This window comes from Salvia splendens, chromosome 10 (genome assembly GCF_004379255.2).
Source record: "Salvia splendens isolate huo1 chromosome 10, SspV2, whole genome shotgun sequence".
In the NCBI taxonomy this organism is placed as follows: Eukaryota; Viridiplantae; Streptophyta; class Magnoliopsida; order Lamiales; family Lamiaceae; genus Salvia; species Salvia splendens.
The window spans coordinates 6,760,428-6,784,833 of record NC_056041.1 but is presented as its reverse complement, the minus strand read 5'-3'; the positions used below and the strand labels follow the sequence as shown (position 1 = coordinate 6,784,833).

Genomic DNA, 24,406 nt, shown 5'->3' with positions numbered 1-24,406 from the left:
TGAAAATTTGAGAGATATAATAAAATAAAATATGAATAAAGTATTGTAAAACAAATAGATAAAATATAAAAATGAGCATAGGCTGTTAGGCTCAAATTTAAGTTATTGGGCGAAAATTTCACTCCACTTCATTAAACAATAGCTTTTCTCAAGCTACTGTTTTACTTACTTCTAGCTTGGGCCTTTTTAAGCTCTATAGTTCTCAACTTAACTTTTCTTTCTACATAAAATATAATTATTTATTTAATGGCATGACAAAGAATATCCAGTATCAGAATACATAAAATTTTATTATTTTATGCATACAGATGCATTTTCAACCTGAAAACCTATCTTGGTTGTCCATTTAGTCATAATGTAAGAATTAGAGCTTCCTATTCAAACTCATTTATTATATTCACATTAACATATCAAAATCCAAGTTTTGACACTTCTTAAAAAGTACTCCTTCTGTTTCTTCATAGTTGAGTCATTTTTCCATTTCGGGAAGTTTGTTCATAGTTGAGTCATTTCCATATATATGAGTAATTATTTTCTCCTTCTTACTTTACTCTCTCTTACTTTTTTCTCTCTGCTTTATTCACTTTCTACTTTATTCTCTCCACCTTTTTCTCTCTCATACTTATTTTATCTATTTATTCAACACACTCAACATCTCTTTCTTAAACTCCGTGCTGAAAAGTTTCGCCCCAACTACGGTGAAACGAAGGGAGTAACAATACCGCCATGCAATTCTATATTTTAGAGATTAAAACTTTGGATACCTTACATAGGTTGAAAAACATAAAGTTGTTTGGTAGTATAAATTATAATGTGTGTTGACCTAAGAGTTTGTATGAACCATGATTAACTAATTCAACCATAACTTACTGTTCTAATGCAAAACATTAATTCAAAACATAAAAAATGCCAATGGGTTGCAAATTTCTACAACGGAAACCTAATATCTAGGGTTGACTATTGACTTGGACATTGCTCGATTTCTTGGATCCCCTTCTCTCACTGCACAATAACAAAGAATTTTAATTGAGAACGAGTATAAAATGAAAAAAAAAATATCGACACAATTTTTCTATAAATTTACGGTTTTTGTCCACATAGTCCATATACGTATTAGCTTCTTATTCTCGAACCCTAATTAGTCTTATCAATTCTTTTTAGAATAAAGCTAGGCGGCCATATTGATGTGAATCAAATTGTACATTTTTATTCCCCTAACTTTACATATTTATATAATTTGATGCTTGCAAAAGTATGTTTTGTGGTGTAGGAAGAAGAATAAATGGTGAAACAAAGAATGAAGCTCGGATTGTGAAAAAGTCGTCCAGAAAGCTCTAAAAATTGGCCACCCGGCCGGGTGTATTTTATGCCTAATAATTCACCCGGCCGGGTATGATGTTTAAAATATGAAAATTCCAGCAAGTCCTCAAAATTGGCCACCCCGCCGGGTGAATATTATGCCCAATAATCCACCCGGCCGGGCCATTCAATTCTAACTGCAATAGCAGTTACTTGAGCGGTTCTAGGAGAGGTGAGAGAGAGGAAAAAGCTGCAGAGAAAGAGAGTGATGGGACGGTTTTTGGGGAGAGCATTAATGATGGAACAAAAACTGAGAAAAGGGGGTGGATGTGACGGATTGGAGGGAGACGGCTGGTGACAGAATGGAGAGAAAGAGAGGAGGAAGAAGATAAGGAAGAAATTCCGACCAATATTCCGACGATCCATCTCCATATCTCCATTCTACCCAACAAGAGCAAGCTTCCTACGGTTTTAATTGTTATTATTACCATGTGCTTAGACTAAGCTCTTCCGTTGCTCCTAATTTGTGAAAGATGTGAATTACTTTAGGATTCTATGGATTAATATTATTCTATGATCTTTTCTACGGTGCTTATTACGTTGAATTATAATTCCGGCCTGATTTATGATTCAATCTTGTCTTTTAGCCAATGTCTCTTTAACTTGGTTAAAAGGTGGAAACGTAGATAAAGAGTTTGAGATTTGTATCGTGTTCAGCATATGAATATTGGATAAGTTGATTTACATGTCGTTACAATAATTGTTGGACATTTACTATGCGTCTGTAGGAATGTTTAATTGATTTTGTAAATGAATCATGTACGTTAGAACGTAGAAGTTGGATTAGAGCTTACTATGCGTCTGTAGGAGTGATAATCCGACGAGTACGAATTTGATCTTAGTGTTCAGCAAGGTTAAATTCAAGCATTTACGAACATGTTCAGTGTGAGTAGAATGAACGAGTTTATTACAACTTTCATTAGATTAATCTTTAATCCATAGGTTAATTGGTCAATTAAGTTAATTCACATATGGAGCATATTAGGAGCAATGTTCTCAATCTCTTGAGTTTCTCCATTTCCATACTTTAGTTTTTAAATTTAGTTTATTAATCTTGTCAATTCTTGTTAAATAACCTACGCCTCCCTGTGGTTCGACACTCGAAGTACTACAGCTGACTCTGTACTCTTGCAGATAGGTTGTAATATTAGAGCTATTTAATTAAACTTGTGTGTTCTTAATCCATTAATATAAAAGCTCGAAAATTACACATCAAGTTTTGGCGCCGTTGCCGGGGAGGCAACTGGTTATTTAATTAGGATTCTTTTGTTTTTATTTTTGTATAGTTTTCTAACTTTTTAATTTTTTTGTTTCAGAGTTGTAGCTAGAAGACTAAGTCGAGCCAACGACTTTAAACAAAGGCGCTAGTTGGGAGGCAACCCAATGAGTTTTTAGTTTTCTTTATTTTCTCTTAATAAATCGAGGGTTTTGTTCGCTCAATTCTTTCCTTCGATGTATTTTTATGAATTGAGTATTTTATTTTTTTTTGTTGTTTTAATTTTTTTTTGTTTGTGTAGGAGCAACATGGAGCTTAGGTGGAAGCACACCCACAAAAGAATATACCCCACCCTCCCACCCGAATGCACTATGGACATTATGCCAAGTTTGGGGGAGTCTTCTTTTCCCTTTACTTTTTAAGTTCTTTTTGCTTGCATTGAGGACAATGAAGCATTCAAGTTTGGGGGGGGGGGGTTGAACGAGTTTCTTTGCATGATGCATGTTTGTGGGGTGTATTCTATGCTAAATGTGTTGTGAATCATGTAATTGACGGGTGCATGCTATATCTTCGGCTTTCTGGTTGGGAAATCTTGCTTGATCTTACTTGATCTTTGAAGCTTAGGATGGATAGAAGCTGTGCATGTATTTATTTGAAAGAGCATGTTGTGATTACATCCGATTTCTTGAGTTGAGGAGAGTATGAAAGTCATATGTCTTGTGGAAATTATCTTGAATTGATTTGCTTTATCGAGTTGCGTGCTTGTATTCATTTGTGTCAACGATATGGGAGGATAAGGCACTAGGATGAACTCTATGGACAAATGATCACATGCCTAGTCCTACACATGATCCCCTAGAAGCCACTTTGAGCTTAATTTCCTATCATTTGTGTAAACACTTAGCCAATCACTTAGCCACTTAAATAAGCCTCATTTTAGCCTCATCAATAGACCTTGCTACTATTTGGGTGCTAAAGACAAGTTTGAGCTTTGTGGTTTGAGTTTTGAGTGTTGGGGTGGTGAATTGTAAAGTGTAGACATTTTTAGACTTGATGTAATGTATAAGTGAAAAGAATAAAGTTCTTAGAGAAAAAAAAGGAAACAAAAAGAAAGAAAAAGACGACCTCCAAATTTGCAAAAGTCGAGGTCTTTTCTAGAAAAAAAAGAAAGAAGAAAAAGTTTGATGAAATAAAGTTAGAGCTTCTATATTTGTGTAATATGTAATCTTGTCTAGATTTGATCTCAAGCTTGGGGGAGTGAGAATTTGGTTGTAATATTTTGTTGTTTGATCTTTGGAAGGAAGTTGTAGGAGGGAAGAATTTGGCACTCAAATGTGTAGCCTTTGAGCTACTATTCATATTTATCCTACCTCATCCCTAGCCCCATTACAACCTTGAATTAAGACCTTGGACCTTATTGTTGATGCTTGTGGATGTTTTGTAAATAACTTGGTAGAGTTTTTGAAGTTTGATTTGAAATCCGCAAGTCTATGTGGTAAGTAATGCTTGACGAGTCAATGATGACGGTTTGAGTTGTATGATCACATGTTTGGACTTACTTTGAAATGCACCATGACTTGAAGTTCTAGGTTGATGAGTGATGGTTCATGAGAGTGAGAAATCTTGAATGGAATTATTGGGGGTTTAGATTTTGTCATTCATGTCTCTATGTGATTCACTCTTTTGAAAACTTTTGTGAGCTGAGCTTTAAAGTTTTGTGTTTATTGTGATCTTGCTCGAGGACGAGCAAGCAAATAAGTTTGGGGGTATTTGATGTGAATCAAATTGTACATTTTTATTCCCCTAACTTTACATGATTTATATAATTTGATGCTTGCAAAAGTATGTTTTGTGGTGTAGGAAGAAGAATAAATGGTGAAACAAAGAATGAAGCTCGGATTGTGAAAAAGTCATCCAGAAAGCTCTAAAAATTGGCCACCCGGCCGGGTGTATTTTATGCCTAATAATTCACCCGGCCGGGTATGATGTTTAAAATATGAAAATTCCAGCAAGTCCTCAAAATTGGCCACCCGGCCGGGTGAATATTATGCCCAATAATCCACCCGGCCGGGTCATTCAATTCTAACTGCAATAGCAGTTACTTGAGCGGTTCTAGGAGAGGTGAGAGAGAGGAAAAAGCTGCAGAGAAAGAGAGTGATGGGACGGTTTTTGGGGAGAGCATTAATGATGGAACAAAAACTGAGAAAAGGGGGTGGATGTGACGGATTGGAGGGAGACGGCTGGTGACAGAATGGAGAGAAAGAGAGGAGGAAGAAGATAAGGAAGAAATTCCGACCAATATTCCGACGATCCATCTCCATATCTCCATTCTACCCAACAAGAGCAAGCTTCCTACGGTTTTAATTGTTATTATTACCATGTGCTTAGACTAAGCTCTTCTGTTGCTCCTAATTTGTGAAAGATGTGAATTACTTTAGGATTCTATGGATTAATATTATTCTATGATCTTTTCTACGGTGCTTATTACGTTGAATTATAATTCCGGCTTGATTTATGATTCAATCTTGTCTTTTAGCCAATGTCTCTTTAACTTGGTTAAAAGGTGGAAACGTAGATAAAGAGTTTGAGATTTGTATCGTGTTCAGCATATGAATCTTGGATAAGTTGATTTACATGTCGTTACAATAATTGTTGGACATTTACTATGCGTCTGTAGGAATGTTTAATTGATTTTGTAAATGAATCATGTACGTTAGAACGTAGAAGTTGGATTAGAGCTTACTATGCGTCTGTAGGAGTGATAATCCGACGAGTACGAATTTGATCTTAGTGTTCAGCAAGGTTAAATTCAAGCATCTACGAACATGTTCAGTGTGAGTAGAATGAACGAGTTTATTACAACTTTCATTAGATTAATCTTTAATCCATAGGTTAATTGGTCAAAAGTTAATTCACATATGGAGCATATTAGGAGCAATGTTCTCAATCTCTTGAGTTTCTCCATTTCCATACTTTAGTTTTTAAATTTAGTTTATTAATCTTGTCAATTCTTGTTAAATAACCTACGACTCCCTGTGGTTCGACACTCGAAGTACTACAGCTGACTCTGTACTCTTGCAGATAGGTTGTAATATTAGAGCTATTTAATTAAACTTGTGTGTTCTTAATCCATTAATATAAAAGCTCGAAAATTACACATCAAGTTTTGGCGCCGTTGCCGGGGAGGCAACTGGTTATTTAATTAGGATTCTTTTGTTTTTATTTTTGTATAGTTTTCTAACTTTTTAATTTTTTTGTTTCAGAGTTGTAGCTAGAAGACTAAGTCGAGCCAACGACTTTAAACAAAGGCGCTAGTTGGGAGGCAACCCAATGAGTTTTTAGTTTTCTTTATTTTCTCTTAATAAATCGAGGGTTTTGTTCGCTCAATTCTTTCCTTCGATGTATTTTTATGAATTGAGTATTTTATTTTTTTTTGTTGTTTTAATTTTTTTTTGTTTGTGTAGGAGCAACATGGAGCTTAGGTGGAAGCACACCCACAAAAGAATATACCCCACCCTCCCACCCGAATGCACTATGGACATTATGCCAAGTTTGGGGGAGTCTTCTTTTCCCTTTACTTTTTAAGTTCTTTTTGCTTGCATTGAGGACAATGAAGCATTCAAGTTTGGGGGGGGGGGGGTTGAACGAGTTTCTTTGCATGATGCATGTTTGTGGGGTGTATTCTATGCTAAATGTGTTGTGAATCATGTAATTGACGGGTGCATGCTATATCTTCGGCTTTCTGGTTGGGAAATCTTGCTTGATCTTACTTGATCTTTGAAGCTTAGGATGGATAGAAGCTGTGCATGTATTTATTTGAAAGAGCATGTTGTGATTACATCCGATTTCTTGAGTTGAGGAGAGTATGAAAGTCATATGTCTTGTGGAAATTATCTTGAATTGATTTGCTTTATCGAGTTGCGTGCTTGTATTCATTTGTGTCAACGATATGGGAGGATAAGGCACTAGGATGAACTCTATGGACAAATGATCACATGCCTAGTCCTACACATGATCCCCTAGAAGCCACTTTGAGCTTAATTTCCTATCATTTGTGTAAACACTTAGCCAATCACTTAGCCACTTAAATAAGCCTCATTTTAGCCTCATCAATAGACCTTGCTACTATTTGGGTGCTAAAGACAAGTTTGAGCTTTGTGGTTTGAGTTTTGAGTGTTGGGGTGGTGAATTGTAAAGTGTAGACATTTTTAGACTTGATGTAATGTATAAGTGAAAAGAATAAAGTTCTTAGAGAAAAAAAAGGAAACAAAAAGAAAGAAAAAGACGACCTCCAAATTTGCAAAAGTCGAGGTCTTTTCTAGAAAAAAAAGAAAGAAGAAAAAGTTTGATGAAATAAAGTTAGAGCTTCTATATTTGTGTAATATGTAATCTTGTCTAGATTTGATCTCAAGCTTGGGGGAGTGAGAATTTGGTTGTAATATTTTGTTGTTTGATCTTTGGAAGGAAGTTGTAGGAGGGAAGAATTTGGCACTCAAATGTGTAGCCTTTGAGCTACTATTCATATTTATCCTACCTCATCCCTAGCCCCATTACAACCTTGAATTAAGACCTTGGACCTTATTGTTGATGCTTGTGGATGTTTTGTAAATAACTTGGTAGAGTTTTTGAAGTTTGATTTGAAATCCGCAAGTCTATGTGGTAAGTAATGCTTGACGAGTCAATGATGACGGTTTGAGTTGTATGATCACATGTTTGGACTTACTTTGAAATGCACCATGACTTGAAGTTCTAGGTTGATGAGTGATGGTTCATGAGAGTGAGAAATCTTGAATGGAATTATTGGGGGTTTAGATTTTGTCATTCATGTCTCTATGTGATTCACTCTTTTGAAAACTTTTGTGAGCTGAGCTTTAAAGTTTTGTGTTTATTGTGATCTTGCTCGAGGACGAGCAAGCAAATAAGTTTGGGGGTATTTGATGTGAATCAAATTGTACATTTTTATTCCCCTAACTTTACATGATTTATATAATTTGATGCTTGCAAAAGTATGTTTTGTGGTGTAGGAAGAAGAATAAATGGTGAAACAAAGAATGAAGCTCGGATTGTGAAAAAGTCATCCAGAAAGCTCTAAAAATTGGCCACCCGGCCGGGTGTATTTTATGCCTAATAATTCACCCGGCCGGGTATGATGTTTAAAATATGAAAATTCCAGCAAGTCCTCAAAATTGGCCACCCGGCCGGGTGAATATTATGCCCAATAATCCACCCGGCCGGGTCATTCAATTCTAACTGCAATAGCAGTTACTTGAGCGGTTCTAGGAGAGGTGAGAGAGAGGAAAAAGCTGCAGAGAAAGAGAGTGATGGGACGGTTTTTGGGGAGAGCATTAATGATGGAACAAAAACTGAGAAAAGGGGGTGGATGTGACGGATTGGAGGGAGACGGCTGGTGACAGAATGGAGAGAAAGAGAGGAGGAAGAAGATAAGGAAGAAATTCCGACCAATATTCCGACGATCCATCTCCATATCTCCATTCTACCCAACAAGAGCAAGCTTCCTACGGTTTTAATTGTTATTATTACCATGTGCTTAGACTAAGCTCTTCTGTTGCTCCTAATTTGTGAAAGATGTGAATTACTTTAGGATTCTATGGATTAATATTATTCTATGATCTTTTCTACGGTGCTTATTACGTTGAATTATAATTCCGGCTTGATTTATGATTCAATCTTGTCTTTTAGCCAATGTCTCTTTAACTTGGTTAAAAGGTGGAAACGTAGATAAAGAGTTTGAGATTTGTATCGTGTTCAGCATATGAATCTTGGATAAGTTGATTTACATGTCGTTACAATAATTGTTGGACATTTACTATGCGTCTGTAGGAATGTTTAATTGATTTTGTAAATGAATCATGTACGTTAGAACGTAGAAGTTGGATTAGAGCTTACTATGCGTCTGTAGGAGTGATAATCCGACGAGTACGAATTTGATCTTAGTGTTCAGCAAGGTTAAATTCAAGCATTTACGAACATGTTCAGTGTGAGTAGAATGAACGAGTTTATTACAACTTTCATTAGATTAATCTTTAATCCATAGGTTAATTGGTCAATTAAGTTAATTCACATATGGAGCATATTAGGAGCAATGTTCTCAATCTCTTGAGTTTCTCCATTTCCATACTTTAGTTTTTAAATTTAGTTTATTAATCTTGTCAATTCTTGTTAAATAACCTACGCCTCCCTGTGGTTCGACACTCGAAGTACTACAGCTGACTATGTACTCTTGTAGATAGGTTGTAATATTAGAGCTATTTAATTAAACTTGTGTGTTCTTAATCCATTAATATAAAAGCTCGAAAATTACACATCACATATTATGGCCAGCCATAAATTAATTAAATAACAAGAAAAATTGATTTTTTTTAAAATTTTTGGTTTAATACTACTTGAGTTTACTTTTATATCATATTCATTATATGTTGCTCAACATGTTAGTGTTGCTCTTTCGTAGTTTTTGCTCAACTTATTACTACTGTCATTTCTTGATTGTTGCTCAACGTATATAGTAATTCGTGATATTAATGTGTTTTACGTAATGAAATTCAAAGATAAGTATCAACTCACAAATCCATTCACACACATATAAGTTTATATCGGTAATTTTATTTTTTTATACATGAAAATGGACTAAATTAACTCTTTATGGCCGGCTACATTATGACCATTTAGCATCACTCTTCTTTTTAAGCATAAACAATCATATACTAATAAACATTAATTTATACGGCCATGAAATATTGCAACAATAATTAATGTCTCTCATTCAACGCTTTCCCCTCGTGCATCATCAATAGCATGCTTCGTGTTTGCAAAATTACCCATTATGAACCCTAAAATTCAAGATCCCAATTAATTTTTCTATAAATATTATATTATTATTACCTTGATCTCGTGATTGGAGATTCTATTTTCTTTCATACAAAGATAATGGATAATTCTATTAAATTTTTCTATAAATATTATTATTAACGCCTCTTGAATGTTATTCAATAGATAATTCTATTAAATTTCTTTAGATATAATTAAATCTCAGTTAGTAAATCATTTTTGGATCAACTCTACTCCTCTTTCGTTCAAGCTTCTAGACAATTTGATCAAATTAATTTATTTATTGGCGAAATATTTATCTTCATTACTTAGCCTAAGAGGGACATTTGCTTTCCGAAACAATCTTATCCAACACATTCCAAGGATAGTTGTCTCCGCACACACCCATTTTATATTATGTTCCAATTTTAAATAGAAAATAAAATACTACTCCGTACTATATTAATTAGAGCAAATCGAGTTTGACTTTGTTGATTTAATGTGAGAAAATGGCCCGAGCGTCAACACGGCGCAAGCGTTGTTTCTGGGCCTTGACTATTCGAGGCTTCTCACGTGAGCCCATTTCCTTATGTTTTCTTCTCTTAATTAACCAATTAATTAACACAATAAATGCTTCCTCCCAAATTAACCATTTTTTTATTACTACTTACATTATTGTCATACGCAAATAATTAGGCCTGATCTCTCCTTATGACAAAATAATACTATTGAGCGATTTTCGGTCAATTCAATTTTCAATAAGCTTGGGACAATACACTTTTTTTACTCAAAGACATCTGTAACAAGCAATTGGGATTAGAGCCATTGGCCATACTTACTCCTTACTTCATTATTAATTACCTCACTAATAAAAAACAATCAGACTCAAATCCCAATTTGATCTCGCCCTACTCATGCGGCTTCAGAATTGGACATTGAATTCTTGCCTATTCTTGGGATTTTAATTTGAAGTCCAACTTGGGATCTTATAAATGACAGCAGAGATCGTTTAACTCCGATATCATATTTTATGCATTCACTATTCTCAAATGTTGAGTGAAATAGAAATAGTACAATATTTGAAATCTAGTGGTGATTTGATCATTTGAGAACATAAATTTGGACCGAAAAAGATTCGTTAGGTCTAAAATAAATGACACATGTTAGAGGAGCCTTTACATAGTTTGAAGTTTGATAGTCTCATGTTATAAGAAATGGGTTGATTGTTGTTTAATAACTTTAATAATGTGTTTGATTAATTAGGGTTTCTCCCATCACACGTCTACTTTGCGAAAGTGATGTATGGTTGAATTAATGAATTTAGGATTTTTTTTGGTTCAAATGACTAACTTCATTTATAGCAATGGCTGGAGACTAAAACAGAGAGTAGATGTACTAACCAAATAATTATAAGTCACAATGAAAAATATTTATAGTAAAAAGTGAGTTCATGCATGAACAAATTAGTAGTACTAGTTTTGCTCCAAAGGGATTGATTTTCCCCACTACTTCAAAATTGTAACCCTACAACAATAGTTTGATCAAACTGTACAACTGAAATAATAAACCATCAAAAATCCACCTCTAGATAAGGCGTTTTGGTCGTCGAATCATGGGAACTCTCCATCCGATGAGGCCTCTGGTGGGAAATTCTGAATGACAGCCGACCCCGAGGCGTTGGATGCATTTGCTGTGTTTTCTTGATTTCCATCTGAGCTGTCGCCTTCTGTGTCTGCAGAGTGGCTCTGGGAGATTTGCTCTGCATTGAGAATTGGTTGCCCGAACAGAAGAAACATCGGTGCCTTGGCCTCGTTGCTTTTCTTCACCTCATGCGGAGAACTCCCCATTCTCAGTGAGGCATCACAGTTGGGATTTGGGAGAGGGTAGCTGGTGAGGAGTGTAGGAGATTGAGCAGCGTAGTCGAGCAGCTTGAAATCAAACGGCTGCAGTTTCTCGGATTGAGCATGCCTGGCTCCCTGTACACCTGCAGGAATGTGGTCCGGTAGACAACACAAGGGGCTGCTAGGACTGAAGGGGTTGGTAACAAGTGTCCCCATCGGGAGTTGGAACTCCGTTGGCAGAGGCGGCCGCGGCCTCTTCCTTGGTGGAGAGAACCGGGAGAGGCCGTGGCCTGCTGCCATATTCAACACCAATTCAACCAACCAAGGATTCACTCTCTTCACATTGTGCAGTAAATCAGGCTCATCCCAAACCACCTACAAATGCAATTGGCCTAAACAGTTTGAGAAGCCATGAATCTAATCCAAGAATATCTCAAAACTCATCATTCTACACAAATCTCTAGATGAAAATCAACATTACAAATATAACATCATTTAGCATAAAATGTGATCAACAACAAAGCATGGATCATTCAAAACAAGATGAGATCAAAGGTTACCTGAAGAAGTCTCCAAGGAGAATTAGGCCAATGAATTGGATCATCAACTTGAACTGAGGAAATGGTTCCCATGAACCAGCTGATCCTAGACGAATCCTCCGTCTCAAAGGCCATCTTAAACCTCATCCTCGGGCACCACTGCACCCTCATTGCAGCCCTAACAGCCGACTCCCTAACCACAAACTCCGGCGAGCCAGCACGAGGGTAGTAAACAACCTCAAAAGGCTGGCCATTAGCAGCAACACTAGCTGCCTCAACAACAACCTTAGCCTTCACATTACCCTTCTCCTTCAACCCCATCTCACCCCCACCCCGTCTCCTGCATAAGCCCACACTCTCACCAAGAAAACCCGAGAATCCCCCTTGCAAGGCAGGGATCCCCGTGTTCCATCCACTCAAGACCTCAGCTCCACCACCGATACCCCTCTTGGCCCTGCGTATCCCAACACATAACTCCCCATTATCAGCCCTCAAGAACACGATTGAATCCCCGGCCACGAGCTTCTTATGGTTCACAAAATTGCTCCAACCGGTGGTGAGAAGGTGGCGCCGAGGAGTCCCCCTATAGATGTGCCTAAACTTCCAAACAGCCCCATGAACATCCCTAACCAAGATTGTCTGAACGGGGGGCTCAGCAGAGTAATCCAACCTAGGAAATATAGTCTCAGCACAATACCTAGGGACAGAGAAACCACCACCATTGTTTGCATCAGACTGAGTCAATGTCTTTGCAAATGAATTGGTTTTCTCTCTCTCCTCATTACCATCAACCCTTCCCCCATCATCACACACACCAGATTCATTCCCTAACAGAGGCACTAATCTGATTTTAGCAAAAACTTCATCACTCTCAGAATCAGCCAAGTACTTAATAGATTCAACTCTACACAGCATAAGAGGCGCAATTCTAGGAAATTTCAGAAAATCAACATTCTCATTGGCGTGTTCAGCGTGACCTTGAGGGAAATAATAGACCTTGGAATTCGGTGGTGGGATTTGAGCCATCCCACCGGCGCAGGCATGCCATAGCTGAGGATCCAAGCAACTTTCCATTTGATTCATGGGCTTGCTCAATGAATGCATCACGTTAATCATTTCTTCAAATTACTCAATCCCACCTCACGAATTTCTGCAGGGGAAAAGGATTTCCGTTAAAAATTGAATCTTTCATTGAAGAAAACAGTAAAAAGGCATGAAATTGGAATGTAATGAAGTCACAAAGCACCTTTTTAGCTTGGAAATCTTGAAAAGGTAAGAACTTTGTAATTTTGTGAGGGGGCCCTTCAAATTTATAAAGGCGTGACAAGGATGGAAGTGAAATGGGATCTTTTACTTGAAGAAAGAGCAAAAAGGTGGAGGAGGAGTGATGGTTGAGGGAGAAGAGAGTGGGAATTTATGCAGAGTTTCATGAAAATATAGGGACAGACAGAGAAACCAGACAAAACACACAACAGTGAGTTCTAGAGAGAGAGGGGGGCGAAATGAGGAGACAAGTGAAGTTGAGCTTTGGTTTGTGACTTGCCGACCAGAAGGTGGCAGAGGAAAATGATAATGACAAATGATGCAGAAAAATTAAGCGTCCCTATTTATTTATAGTGGGATTTTCCGATTTTGATGTGGTTGAGTGCTTTTTTTGCCTTCAAACTTCTACACGAATGTAGAAGAACATTTCTTGCATCTTATGCTTTACTCTTTCTCGATTTGTTCGAAATTTATAGTTCAAAGTTCAAACCAATTACAGAGTCGTTCAAAATCTGCGGCAAGTAAATTAATTAGGAGTATATAAATCATCAAACGCACAAGTCTTTTTGAAAATTGTAATGATTAATTTTTAATGAAAATTATTGAAATAGTGTAGAATGAATAATAAATTGACTTTCTCGAAAAGTTTTAAATTATGGGAGGTGGTATATATTCGATCTTCAAATGTAACAAATTTGAGTTTGAGCTGTGATTAATGTTTGCTTCAAATATTGCCGAAATTAGTGGTAAGGGAAAAGCCCTGTATTAAAATCACACATATATTGATATTTATTCTATTTTGTCCTTATTTATTTCTTCATACATCATTTTCATGAATATTAAATAAGATTATTTTGATAAAGAAATGCGGTACAATTTAATTAGTGACTAAATTAATTCAAAACGAGGGCGTAATTATGATTTTCGGTTAAATGTCCATATGTTTGAAAATCAGAAGGTAGACCGGTGGGAAACTAAAGCAACACTGGAAACAAGAATAAATTGATTACGACTTTAAATAAATAATAAATATAGCCTTTTCTAATTAAAATTATTCTACAAAATATTTTATGCCCAATTAATTAGAAGTATATCATATTTCCGACCATATTATAAAAATTGAAAATTGTGAGAGTTGAGCAATGACACTAGCATAGAGGTACAAGATAAGCCAAAAGTGATCGGCGACTAGGGAAACACTTGTAATTAGTGCTAATCTTTGAGGAAGCAACACTAAATTAGTGTTAATTATGCAAGCCGGTTGGTAGTTGAAGGTCACTATTAACACTGTTGGTGTAGTAATTTGGTTTTATAGCATAATGTCACCATTAACGCTACTTAGTCAACTCATTTTTGAGTTATATATTTATGTATGTATAAGGGATGAATTAATTAAAATACTATGAAAATAGAGTTAGGCATTCAGTCACCATTTCTGCATTTCATATATAAAATGAAAATTTCACGTATCATGGAAAACTATAATATAGGTTTGAATTGAGATAATGACTTCATAACCATCATTTCTCTTCTAAGGTCAATATGTTTTTCATCATTCTAGTTGGTATGTTATTTTTATAATCAAGTAACCGTATTAGTATATTTTTTTATTTTTTCCCTAAAACGTGATGAAGAGAATCAAACTATGTCTGTCATTCAAAGGTGGCGTTTAGGTTACCCATTACTCATGTAATAATAATGATGATCAAATTGTATGTAGTACATGAAATATAAATTGCATTTCCTCACTAAAAAATAGACATCATAATGTGGCTTATATGGAGCTAATAGAAAGGCGTAAATAAGAAGCCCATCAAAATAGAAGGCCTAATCTTACATTTGAATTTAAATGGACCCTTCATTTATTTGGAGTCCAAACATATGTAAATGGCTTTGTCGAAATCAATATAATAGAATTAGTTTCCACATCCCATCAAAATCCAACAACTTCACATTTTGTGTTGGTCTCATTTTCAACCATGCTACCAAGAAAAACATTTTAGCAGCAATCTAATGTGATTGGTTTCATGGTAATATGTAAAATATATGTGTACAATATGTAATTGGATTATTGTTAGGCATACTCGGTAAATGATTATAGTCATACAATTATAAACAAGTTTAAATTATACCTGCTCTGTAGTTTATCAAGCACGAGCCTAATCAATTCATGGAAACTAAATATTTGATTCAATTAAATTCTCAATCATATCTTATTACTTAATTAAATCAAAACAAAATAAAACGCTTCCTTCGAGTCCAAAGCTCACAACTTCTACTCACTCTTATGTAAGAAGAAGTACTTTAATATTCTTTTTGTACAATTTCGAGTAAGCTTTTTAAGTTTGCACCTCTTCACATACACACAACCCTTGAATCGCAAAGATCTATAGAGAATGCTCCTCCTTCATGGATGAATGCACTTCTTAGAATCACTAAAACTTTCTTTTTTAGCACAATTAAATTAATGACGAATGCAATACTTTATATATTCAGTTCAATGTTCTATCATTCCCACAATTCGACATTTTTTTAAAATTTCAACCTAACTTATAGAGATTGGATAAAATAAAAACTCATTTTGAAATAAAAAGGTAGGAAGTAGGAAGATTGCAAGACACAAAATGTGCAAAAAGCAGACATGAACTTAACTCCAACTCCATTACCAGTTCAAGATCAACACTACAAGCAAATCAACTGCAAAAAGAATTTCCACCAAAACTTGCTGGAAATGCTATAAATTTCAAGGACCTAACCAAGCCTTCCTCCTCGCCCCGGACTAGCTAAATTATGATGAATTATAAAGCTCCTATCCCTTCCTTACATCAATTTACAAAGAACTAAAGAACAAACAAATGGCATAACCTGCATGACTGACTAGCAATGGAGAAGGGAAACCACCAACTGATACGCCTCGTCTACACTGAAGTGTTGGGTGCAGCCGCTGCGCTTCTGGTCTCAGCCTTGCATCTCATCTCGGTCACCTTCTTGTGCGAGTTTGAGTGCAGAGACGGGACGAAGGTTGGACTAGCAGCTGGGCGGTATTCAGGGAACAGCCTCCCAGACTTGTAACGAACGCCACAGGCATTGCACAACGTCTTTGGGCCCATGGGCCCCGCCCTCCACTGCGGAGTCTTTGTTATCTCACAATGCAAGCATTTCCGGACTGGAGGGGGGTTTTGATTCGCTGCTGTCGGATTTGCAGGAGGCGTTCTCTTGATTTTCTTGCTCTTCTTCACAGGCCACGACTCAGCAAAGTTGTTTGATTCTGATGAAACCCCACCGTGGAGGGCAGAAGAAACATGAGGGATCTCCTGATAAGAGGATGCGGGGGAGATGAGCTGAATTGCTGGCCGAGGGTTGAAAGTTGCTGGTCGAGGGCGCTTGCTGCGTGCACGTTGGGGGCCACGATGGCAGGGGCTGAGAGGCATCACCTTCCCCCCGGAGGAGGAACTGCTGCTGCAGCTGCTGCTCTCGACTACTGAAACTGGACTCAAGCTTTGGAATTGGCTATGTGGTGAGTCGTTGCTGGCACGCAGATTCTCTTTGCCAACTGTCAGCCCCCCGCCTGAAAACGAATCCTCCACAAAGGTCGAAAGCCACTCCAGTTGTACTATATCCTCATACTGCAACAACAAACAGTTCAAGAATCAGATCAAAGTTAAACAAATGAAGGTAGAATAAATATACAATGTAAACATAAACATAAGAAATCATGTCGGTTTAGTATAGCAAAAAACTTAAACATAAACAAGAAAGTCATTGGATGAATCAAATTAACTCACAAAATCGATATTTTCAGAATCAAGACATTCATAAATTTAGGAACCCTCACCATGAAAAAGCAGGTAAAGTTCATTTATCCATTTTATTTTTTCATAATCAAATTACATGCTGAATGGCAAGAAACAACCTCAAACAAACTCAAACACAATAACACATATTCTACCAAAAGACAACATGATCAAATTCAAAACTAATGTGAATTTAGAATCTCTAGCTATCAGATTCTTCTGCACAAATCCCACTCAATATTCATTAAACACAATAGACATTAAGAGTGCAGAAGATGCTGACCGGAACAGAGAGTTCAGCAGCAAGGTCGGAGGCAGAGCTGTCATGGCTGCCGGGGAAGAGGGAGTCGCAGCCCTGCAGAGCCTCGCCCCACGTGGGGAAATCCTTGCAGTCACTGGAGCTAACTAAATTAGCATCACCACACTCACTGTCTGGGGGAAAGTCAATCAAATCATCCATTTGGTCGAAGAAGTTTCCACAATCGATTTCGTCTATCAACTCTGGCTCCATCACCTCTCTTTCTCTACTACACCAATGCCAATAACTGCAACAAAACAAGAAACATGTGATGTTATAACAAGAACTTGGACTAGTTTGTCTACGTAGATAAAAACAAAAACAGAGCAAATCCAAAACGTTAGAGAATACAAGTTCAAAAATGTGGGGCGGTAAGAATTCGAGAAGGGATTATCAGAAGATTGTGCTTGACAGCTTATACTGAGCTGGGACCAAAAGGGTGAAAAATCTTATTTCAAATACAAGCATTTTTTGAATTCTTGCAAGTTGCAAACAAGAACCTCCAAAAACTTATCATAGTTCTTTTCTCAATTTACAATCAGTCACAAACAAAAGTAGATATGAACATATGACTTTATTCAACAACTCAACCGACATAAAATTTTGCCAAGTTCAACATAAAAAAAGAGAGTGAGAGAGAATTTTCAAGGCCCAAGTGCAGAACAATGAAACCAACCTCTCAAAATCTAGAAAAACGCAGAGAATTGTAGGAATGAAATAATGAGTAATGGAATTTCTTAAAAGCAATTTTTAGCATATCTCAAAAATGGAAAATTGCAGAAATCGGAATAAGTATTCAAATCCCATTTTCAATAACTCAAATGGTTCATGAAATACAATATATGGAGCATGATGCAACGAATTCAAAACTTTCCCATTTGAATTGATTTTTTTTCTTCACCAATAAGGGAAAAAACCATAAAATTCCTTTTAGAAACAAACCCCATTTCGTTAATTTTGCACGAGCTGAAAAACGTGAGGGAAAGCATATAAATGAAGAAGACACAGAAAAGGAAAATGCAGAGGCATACCATACCCCCAAATACAATGAAATAGGTAGTGAGGGATTCTTCTTTAAACAACACTGCTAGAACCACTCACACTCCCTACTTTAAACTGAGCTACAGCCTAATTATGTATGTATATATATGTGTGTGTGTGTGTTTCAATATGAGAGGAGGGAATTGAAAGAGGGAAGGCTAAAAATAGGTAGGTGAAACCGTGGCTTGAATGCAAGCTGTCAATTGCAGTCTCAGGCTTCACTGTCGTGATGTTAAAGGCTTGCTTGAGCACGGGTCCCACACCACTCCTACCGCGCTTCCCCTCCCCTCTTATCTCTATTTACGCGCAATCGCATGTACAGCGCCATCGGAGGTGTAAATGTGCGGGCGCACACGGGTATTGTTGTCAATTGAAACTAAAAATATAACATATAACTGTCTCATATCGGTGTCAAGAGAAAACTGAAACTAGTATATAAGTCTCATGGGCCCCTCCTCCTATCACCAATTGGTTTTAGGATGAAACCCATGGATTTCTATCATGGTATCAGAACGGGTCCCCGACTGTGGGTCATATTTAACTGACCCAGCGGATATTTAACTGACTCAGCGGTATATGTGGGCTGAAACCGAAAAAATGACTGACCCAGCAGTATAACTGGGCTGAAAATTTGGGCCAGATTTAACTGACCCAGCGGTATATCTGGGCTGAAACCGAAAAAAATGACTGACCCAGCAGTATAACTGGGCTGAAAATTCGATCGAAAAAAAAATTGGGCCGATTTTCCAATCGATCATAAAAAAGTCCAACCCCTCCAAGATTCACCTCGAAGGGTTTGAGGGAGGGTGTTGGCAATTGAAACTAAAAATATAACATATAACTGTCGGTGTCAAGAGAAAACTGAAACTAGTATATAAGTCTCATGGGCCCCTCCTCCTAAAACCGAAACTAGTATATAAGTCTCATGGGCCCCTCCTCCTAAAACCAATTAACTGAAACTAGTATATAAGTCTCATGAGCCCCTCCTCCTATCACCAATTGGTTTTAGGATGGAACCCATGGATTTCTATCAGGTATCGATCTTCCGGATAGCCTCCTTCCGGTCTCAACTTAATCCATTCGGATTCTTTTTCTGACCTTCTAAACAAAATGAGTTACTATTTCCTTTCCTTTTTTTTAGAAAAATTAATCCTTTAAATTGTTTTCTACGTATTTAATTTATTGAGATATTGTATGATTGTTTTGACTCATTATCAGCATCCATTGTCCATTTTGTTCGATTATTTTTGAGGTGTCGTACGATTGTTTTGACTCATTATTCCTTTAATATTAATCAATCTCATGAACTAAACATAATACTAATATATATTTAATCGCGAGATATAATCTTTTAAACTAAATTGCTATTGAATATTAGTAATATTTAAATCTCATCAATTGCTCCTTTTATGAAGAAATTCACTACACATTCATTAACTTGATGAATTTTGACATTGTTTATTACACAAATCGATCGTATCTTTTGATTCTTATTTTATTTCATGGAACATGATAGTTTAATCAATAATTAAACACGCCCTAAATAATAAGTTAGTAATGTTCATTTATATCTTGAGACGTGATGCTTAACAAAAATTTACTCTGCGATTTTTTTACAGTATGTTTTGATTTAATTCCGTTTTTAGCTTTGGAAAGGTTTAATTAAAGCAAACATGTACATATCTTATCTTAATATATCCCTATAATAAAGGCATGATTTAGTAATTTCAAATTATAGTATGGTATCGAATTTGAAAAAGTATTGTGTAAAACAAACTAAATGTGTATATCTAGCTCGTGGTTTCTCTCCCACTTTTTTTCTTTCAAAGTGGGATTTATTGCCTTTTTCTTTTGATTTTCAGTCTGCCCTTTAACGAAACAGCCGGAGTTTATTAACGTTAAACTAATTGAAAAAAGTTAATGATTTCATTATATATTTATAGAATTGTTTGACCTTTGGAGGAATTGAACTTTAAGTCGTAATATTTTGAAAATGTTGGAATAAAATCGATGTAAAAGAGCGCGAAAGGGGGTTAAAGTGGAAATTACTGTTTCATTTCATAATTGCTTTCTATGATTAGTGTAATAGCAACTGATTTCATTTCATGTAGCTACAAGTACATGACATTTAATCATTATAATTACTATTACCATGCATTATTGCAATTATTAATTATTTTATAAGTAGCAACAGACGTTACATCCTCAGCAATGCTAATACTTTTCTTTGATATCTTCTTATTTACTTAATTTTATTATGATATGATCATGGAATCACTTACTCCACCTATTACACTTTTCAAGACAGCATTATTGCAATTAATCACACTGGTCAATGTATACAAATTAAAATTATACAACTGGTTGTAATTTGATTTTACAGCATTATTAATTACCTATTTCTCGTAATTCTTTTTTTTTAATATCCAGACTTCTAGTTGAAATGCTTTTTTTCCCTCGAAATAAAGGGAGTGCTTTTGGTGAGTTTATAAAAACTACTATAAATTATCAACTAATTAATTTGACTGGCTGTTGTAAACCTTTTCTTTTCATAGCTCATAAGTCATAACCATATGAAACATAATAAAGGTGGTAAAGTGAATTCGCATAATTTTATTCAAACAGACACGAAGGAAGATTAACAATCTTTTTTCCCAACTAATCTTAAGGTGTACTCTTGGAATCATTATTTTTTGCCACAATAAATTTGTATACAATTTTGGAAAATATTATTTTATATTAAAGGAATAAATAGTGAATTTGTATAACTATCTTTATGTACTATATTTTTTTAGTTATCTCTTATATGGCTTACTTGGGATGCACTCTATGAATCACTTCCTTCAAAAAGACTTCACCCTTTTACAAAAGTGATTTTGGCTAAAACCTTATTCAATTATTTTAATTCTGCAGAGTTATCAATATCATGATTGTTTGCTTCTATAATGTATACTAGTGGAGTATACCATCTATGAAAAAACACATAACTACTCGTGTTTTTTGCAAGGGCTGATTGCTAGTCTTGTTTTATTGCATTCTAATCTCGTTTTCTACAACTCTAGAATACTAGTATGATATTTCTTATAATTATTAATGTATAAAAATTTTATATTAATCTTTCACCCTTTATTTATAGTAATCTTTATTTTTTGTGGCTTACTTGAAATTGGGATCTAATAATGTAAATGTCCCCACAAAACTACCCCCCACTAGACACCATGAATTAATTAATAACAATGAAAGGAGCCCTGTTTTATTTTGTGTCGTAATTTAATACTACTAGTATAGTTTATCTTGTGAAATGCACTGGGTCTTATATAAAAACAGAAAAATATTTGTTTAAAACAGAGTCACATAATTGTGGTTGTTCACACAAAACTTAACTTCAAAGTCAATGAAATTACATGATGCAGTAGCTCAAATGTTCCTCAACAATAAGCTAATGATGATGAGCAAAACTTCAATGATTATCTGAAACTTTTTTGAGCCAACATTATTACAACCATCTTGATACAATTATTTTACAATACGAATTACACGTATTGATATGTGTGTAATACTGGACTAAATTTATAAGCCATACACAGCCATTAACTCTTTTTCGTTCACCATTAAAAATCTCATATTGTTTATTATTTAGGAATGTTTAATATTTTTTATTCAAGAAATATCTATCATTAAATATCACATTTCATTATATTTTACTAGAAACTAATACATAAAATACAATTCATATTTCACTAACTTTTATTCAGAGATGTAGTATATATAATTAGTTGGACAATTAAACACTTCTACGTCATATACTAGCTACTACTCAATTACTCATGTTATTATGCTAATTATATGAAGTATTCTAAACAACATGCTTCAGTATGTCTGCTGCACAAGATTTGGGATTATTGCATGTTAATTATTGCATTAGATCCAATCTAGATCATGTGATTAGCTATAACTAACTCAATTTATAATATTTTATATTGATAAAAAAAGACTAATTACCAGAATGTTGAACCTATATATAACACCTAGCTAGAAATCAAGCAGAAATTTTAAAACCTTGTAAAAAAATAGAAATTATTTTTAGCTACGTATCATCTTATTTTCGATACCGTTGAGTAAAATCGATTAAATTATCAATCTGAGGACTCAAGTTGGCTAAAAACAAATTTTGAGAACTTAAATTTCATACGTACTTTCCAAATATTATGGGCATCAGCATCAGAGTGAATTAAATGTAAAGATTTTAATTTCTCCAAACTCAAATATTGTGATTTGTGTCTAGTTGTATTATACTATATGTACTGTCGAATTTATTTCATAAGCTGCAATTTGACAAAATCATTCTTAAATAACCGAGAAATATCTATTTTTTTCGCTGAAGTAATCCACTTATTTTCTAAATATACACAAGCAATTTTATTGTTGGGAAGTGGTTGATTACTATGGGGCATTGGATATATTTGGAATTATACCAATTTACGAAGTGATAAATTAAATAAATATATTAGGTGGGACATAGTTGCATGTGTTATAGTCCAGATATCACACTACCAAATTCAGAAAATTATTGCTTGATTTACTCACTAAAATCATTCTTTTCTCACTTTCAATTATAAATTATGCACACCAAACTCACATGCCCATACTGAAAATCCACATGACCCAGTCACACTTTTTCACTAGTTTTAATTTATAGAGTGGACGAATAAATTTTCTCCGTTACAAACTAACTTGAACTTTTTAATTTTAATGTTTAAATAAGATGATACAGTAGCTAAAATAAAAACCATTTAAAAAAATAGAAACATTTATAGCATGTAGATTGTGAATATTTAGATTATAATATTTCTCCATTTGTTGGAGTACTAGTGATATTAGCTCGATAATATCAAAAAATCATTTTTTAAATTCATTGTTAATAACTGTAATTAACTAAAACACAATCAAACCGTGAGAAAAAAAAATCTCAGAACCATTTACATGAAACTGATCCAATCAAATGTCCCTTTCTGATTAATCAATCTAAAAATCACTTCGAAATAACAAAGAACAAGTGTATTACCGGCAAAGAGCTGGCGTGTCGGTGCCGACACGGACTCCCGCCGACAGTGCCACCGGCTATACTAGGTGACCACCTCTAACATTTAAATATTAACCGGAATGAAACCGGTCCTTTTACGGCGTCGGTGGTTTTTACTATATTTTCCTAGGAGTAGATATTTTTTTAGTAATTTGTTATGTAAAATAGAAACTATCATATGTGATCAGCTAATAGCTATATTCCTATTACTAATGTTGAACTCTCCTTTTGTACCTCGTACAGGATTTTTTAAAAAAAAAAGAAAAAAAAAGGAAAGGGGCTTGGCCCTCCCACTGCTCTTCAACCGATCAAGCCCACACCAAACACATGGAATCCAAGCTAATTAGATATCAAGATTATGTCTCCAAATAAATACTGTTATTTTAGATGGAAACATATCTTTGATTAGTTAGTCATATCTTTTAATATCTAGTCTTTGATTTATTAGCAATCTTTATGTAGAATTATTATATAAGGAGAACTGTGTGTAGTCTTTTAATTATTGAGAAATAAAGTTAATTACTTATTTTCATTCCTGGTTCTGGCGGAAATCGCCCCTAGCACCTCAACTAGGGTTTATCTTGTTTTTCGTTTCACTACAAATCGTTGGTGCTCTAATCCGATAGATAAGGATGTATACATTTATGTACATGTTCATGTCTACAATTTGTAGTCTTGTTTTAATTCAGCGTGCAATTTAAATATTTATAGTTTTATTTTAGTTCAATGTAAATTTTGAGAATTTAATAAAAAAAAAGTTAAAAAATTAGTAAAATATAATTTATATTTTGATTCAGAGGATTCTTTTATTACAACTTGAAGTAACAAAATTGAATTCAAAAATTCAAACGAATGCATAATCATTGTCGAACAACAAAAATATTCATTTTTAGTTGAGTCGCTTTGCCATTATTTTTCATCGCTCAGCCTTGAATTTAAAAGGTCTAAATTAGAACTTCAAATATCACATCATCGTATGTCAACCTCTCCCCTTCATTCAGGGCATAAGAGCATCCACAACCGTGCTCTTGCCAGCGGCACGGTTGTGGGCCCGGGCGGTACTATTCATGCCTGCTCTCTGGCAAGAGCACAACACCCACAGCTGTGCTCTTCCGCAAGGACGAGCACAATTAATTTAAAATTCAAT

General features: G+C 35.2%; 2 protein-coding genes across 3 annotated transcripts; both read right to left on the bottom strand.

The window, feature by feature from the left end:
* Positions 1–10,807: 10,807 nt before the first annotated feature.
* Positions 10,808–13,402, bottom strand: LOC121750887 (auxin response factor 18-like). The gene is made up of 3 exons (XM_042145540.1): positions 13,027–13,402; positions 11,802–12,930; positions 10,808–11,616 (listed from the first exon to the last, which is right to left on the bottom strand). Exons 2-3 carry the CDS (start codon positions 12,894–12,896, stop codon positions 11,011–11,013), a joined length of 1,701 nt encoding a protein of 566 aa, XP_042001474.1. The 5' UTR covers positions 12,897–12,930; positions 13,027–13,402; the 3' UTR covers positions 10,808–11,010.
* Positions 13,403–15,685: 2,283 nt separating this feature from the next.
* Positions 15,686–18,382, bottom strand: LOC121750948 (GATA transcription factor 8-like). Of its 2 annotated transcripts, none has more exons than XM_042145624.1 (3): positions 18,167–18,382; positions 17,121–17,382; positions 15,686–16,669 (listed from the first exon to the last, which is right to left on the bottom strand). In XM_042145624.1, exons 2-3 carry the CDS (start codon positions 17,346–17,348, stop codon positions 15,962–15,964), a joined length of 936 nt encoding a protein of 311 aa, XP_042001558.1. In that variant the 5' UTR covers positions 17,349–17,382; positions 18,167–18,382; the 3' UTR covers positions 15,686–15,961. The 2 variants fall into 2 exon arrangements, with proteins under 2 accessions (XP_042001558.1, XP_042001559.1); XM_042145625.1 differs by having other exon boundaries at positions 18,172–18,382.
* Between the last annotated feature and the right edge of the window lie 6,024 nt (positions 18,383–24,406).

What these genes read in the sequence shown, in the direction of transcription:
- LOC121750948 (XM_042145624.1), bottom strand. Translation starts at nt 17,348, where the DNA reads ATGGAGCCAGAGTTGATAGACGAAATCGATTGTGGAAACTTCTTCGAC. An exon ending in CTGCTGAACTCTCTGTTCCG is followed by an intron (nt 16,670 to 17,120) that starts GTCAGCATCTTC and finishes TTGTTGTTGCAG; the next exon opens with TATGAGGATATAGTACAACT.
- LOC121750887 (XM_042145540.1), bottom strand. Translation starts at nt 12,896, where the DNA reads ATGATTAACGTGATGCATTCATTGAGCAAGCCCATGAATCAAATGGAA. An exon ending in CTCCTTGGAGACTTCTTCAG is followed by an intron (nt 11,617 to 11,801) that starts GTAACCTTTGAT and finishes TTGCATTTGTAG; the next exon opens with GTGGTTTGGGATGAGCCTGA.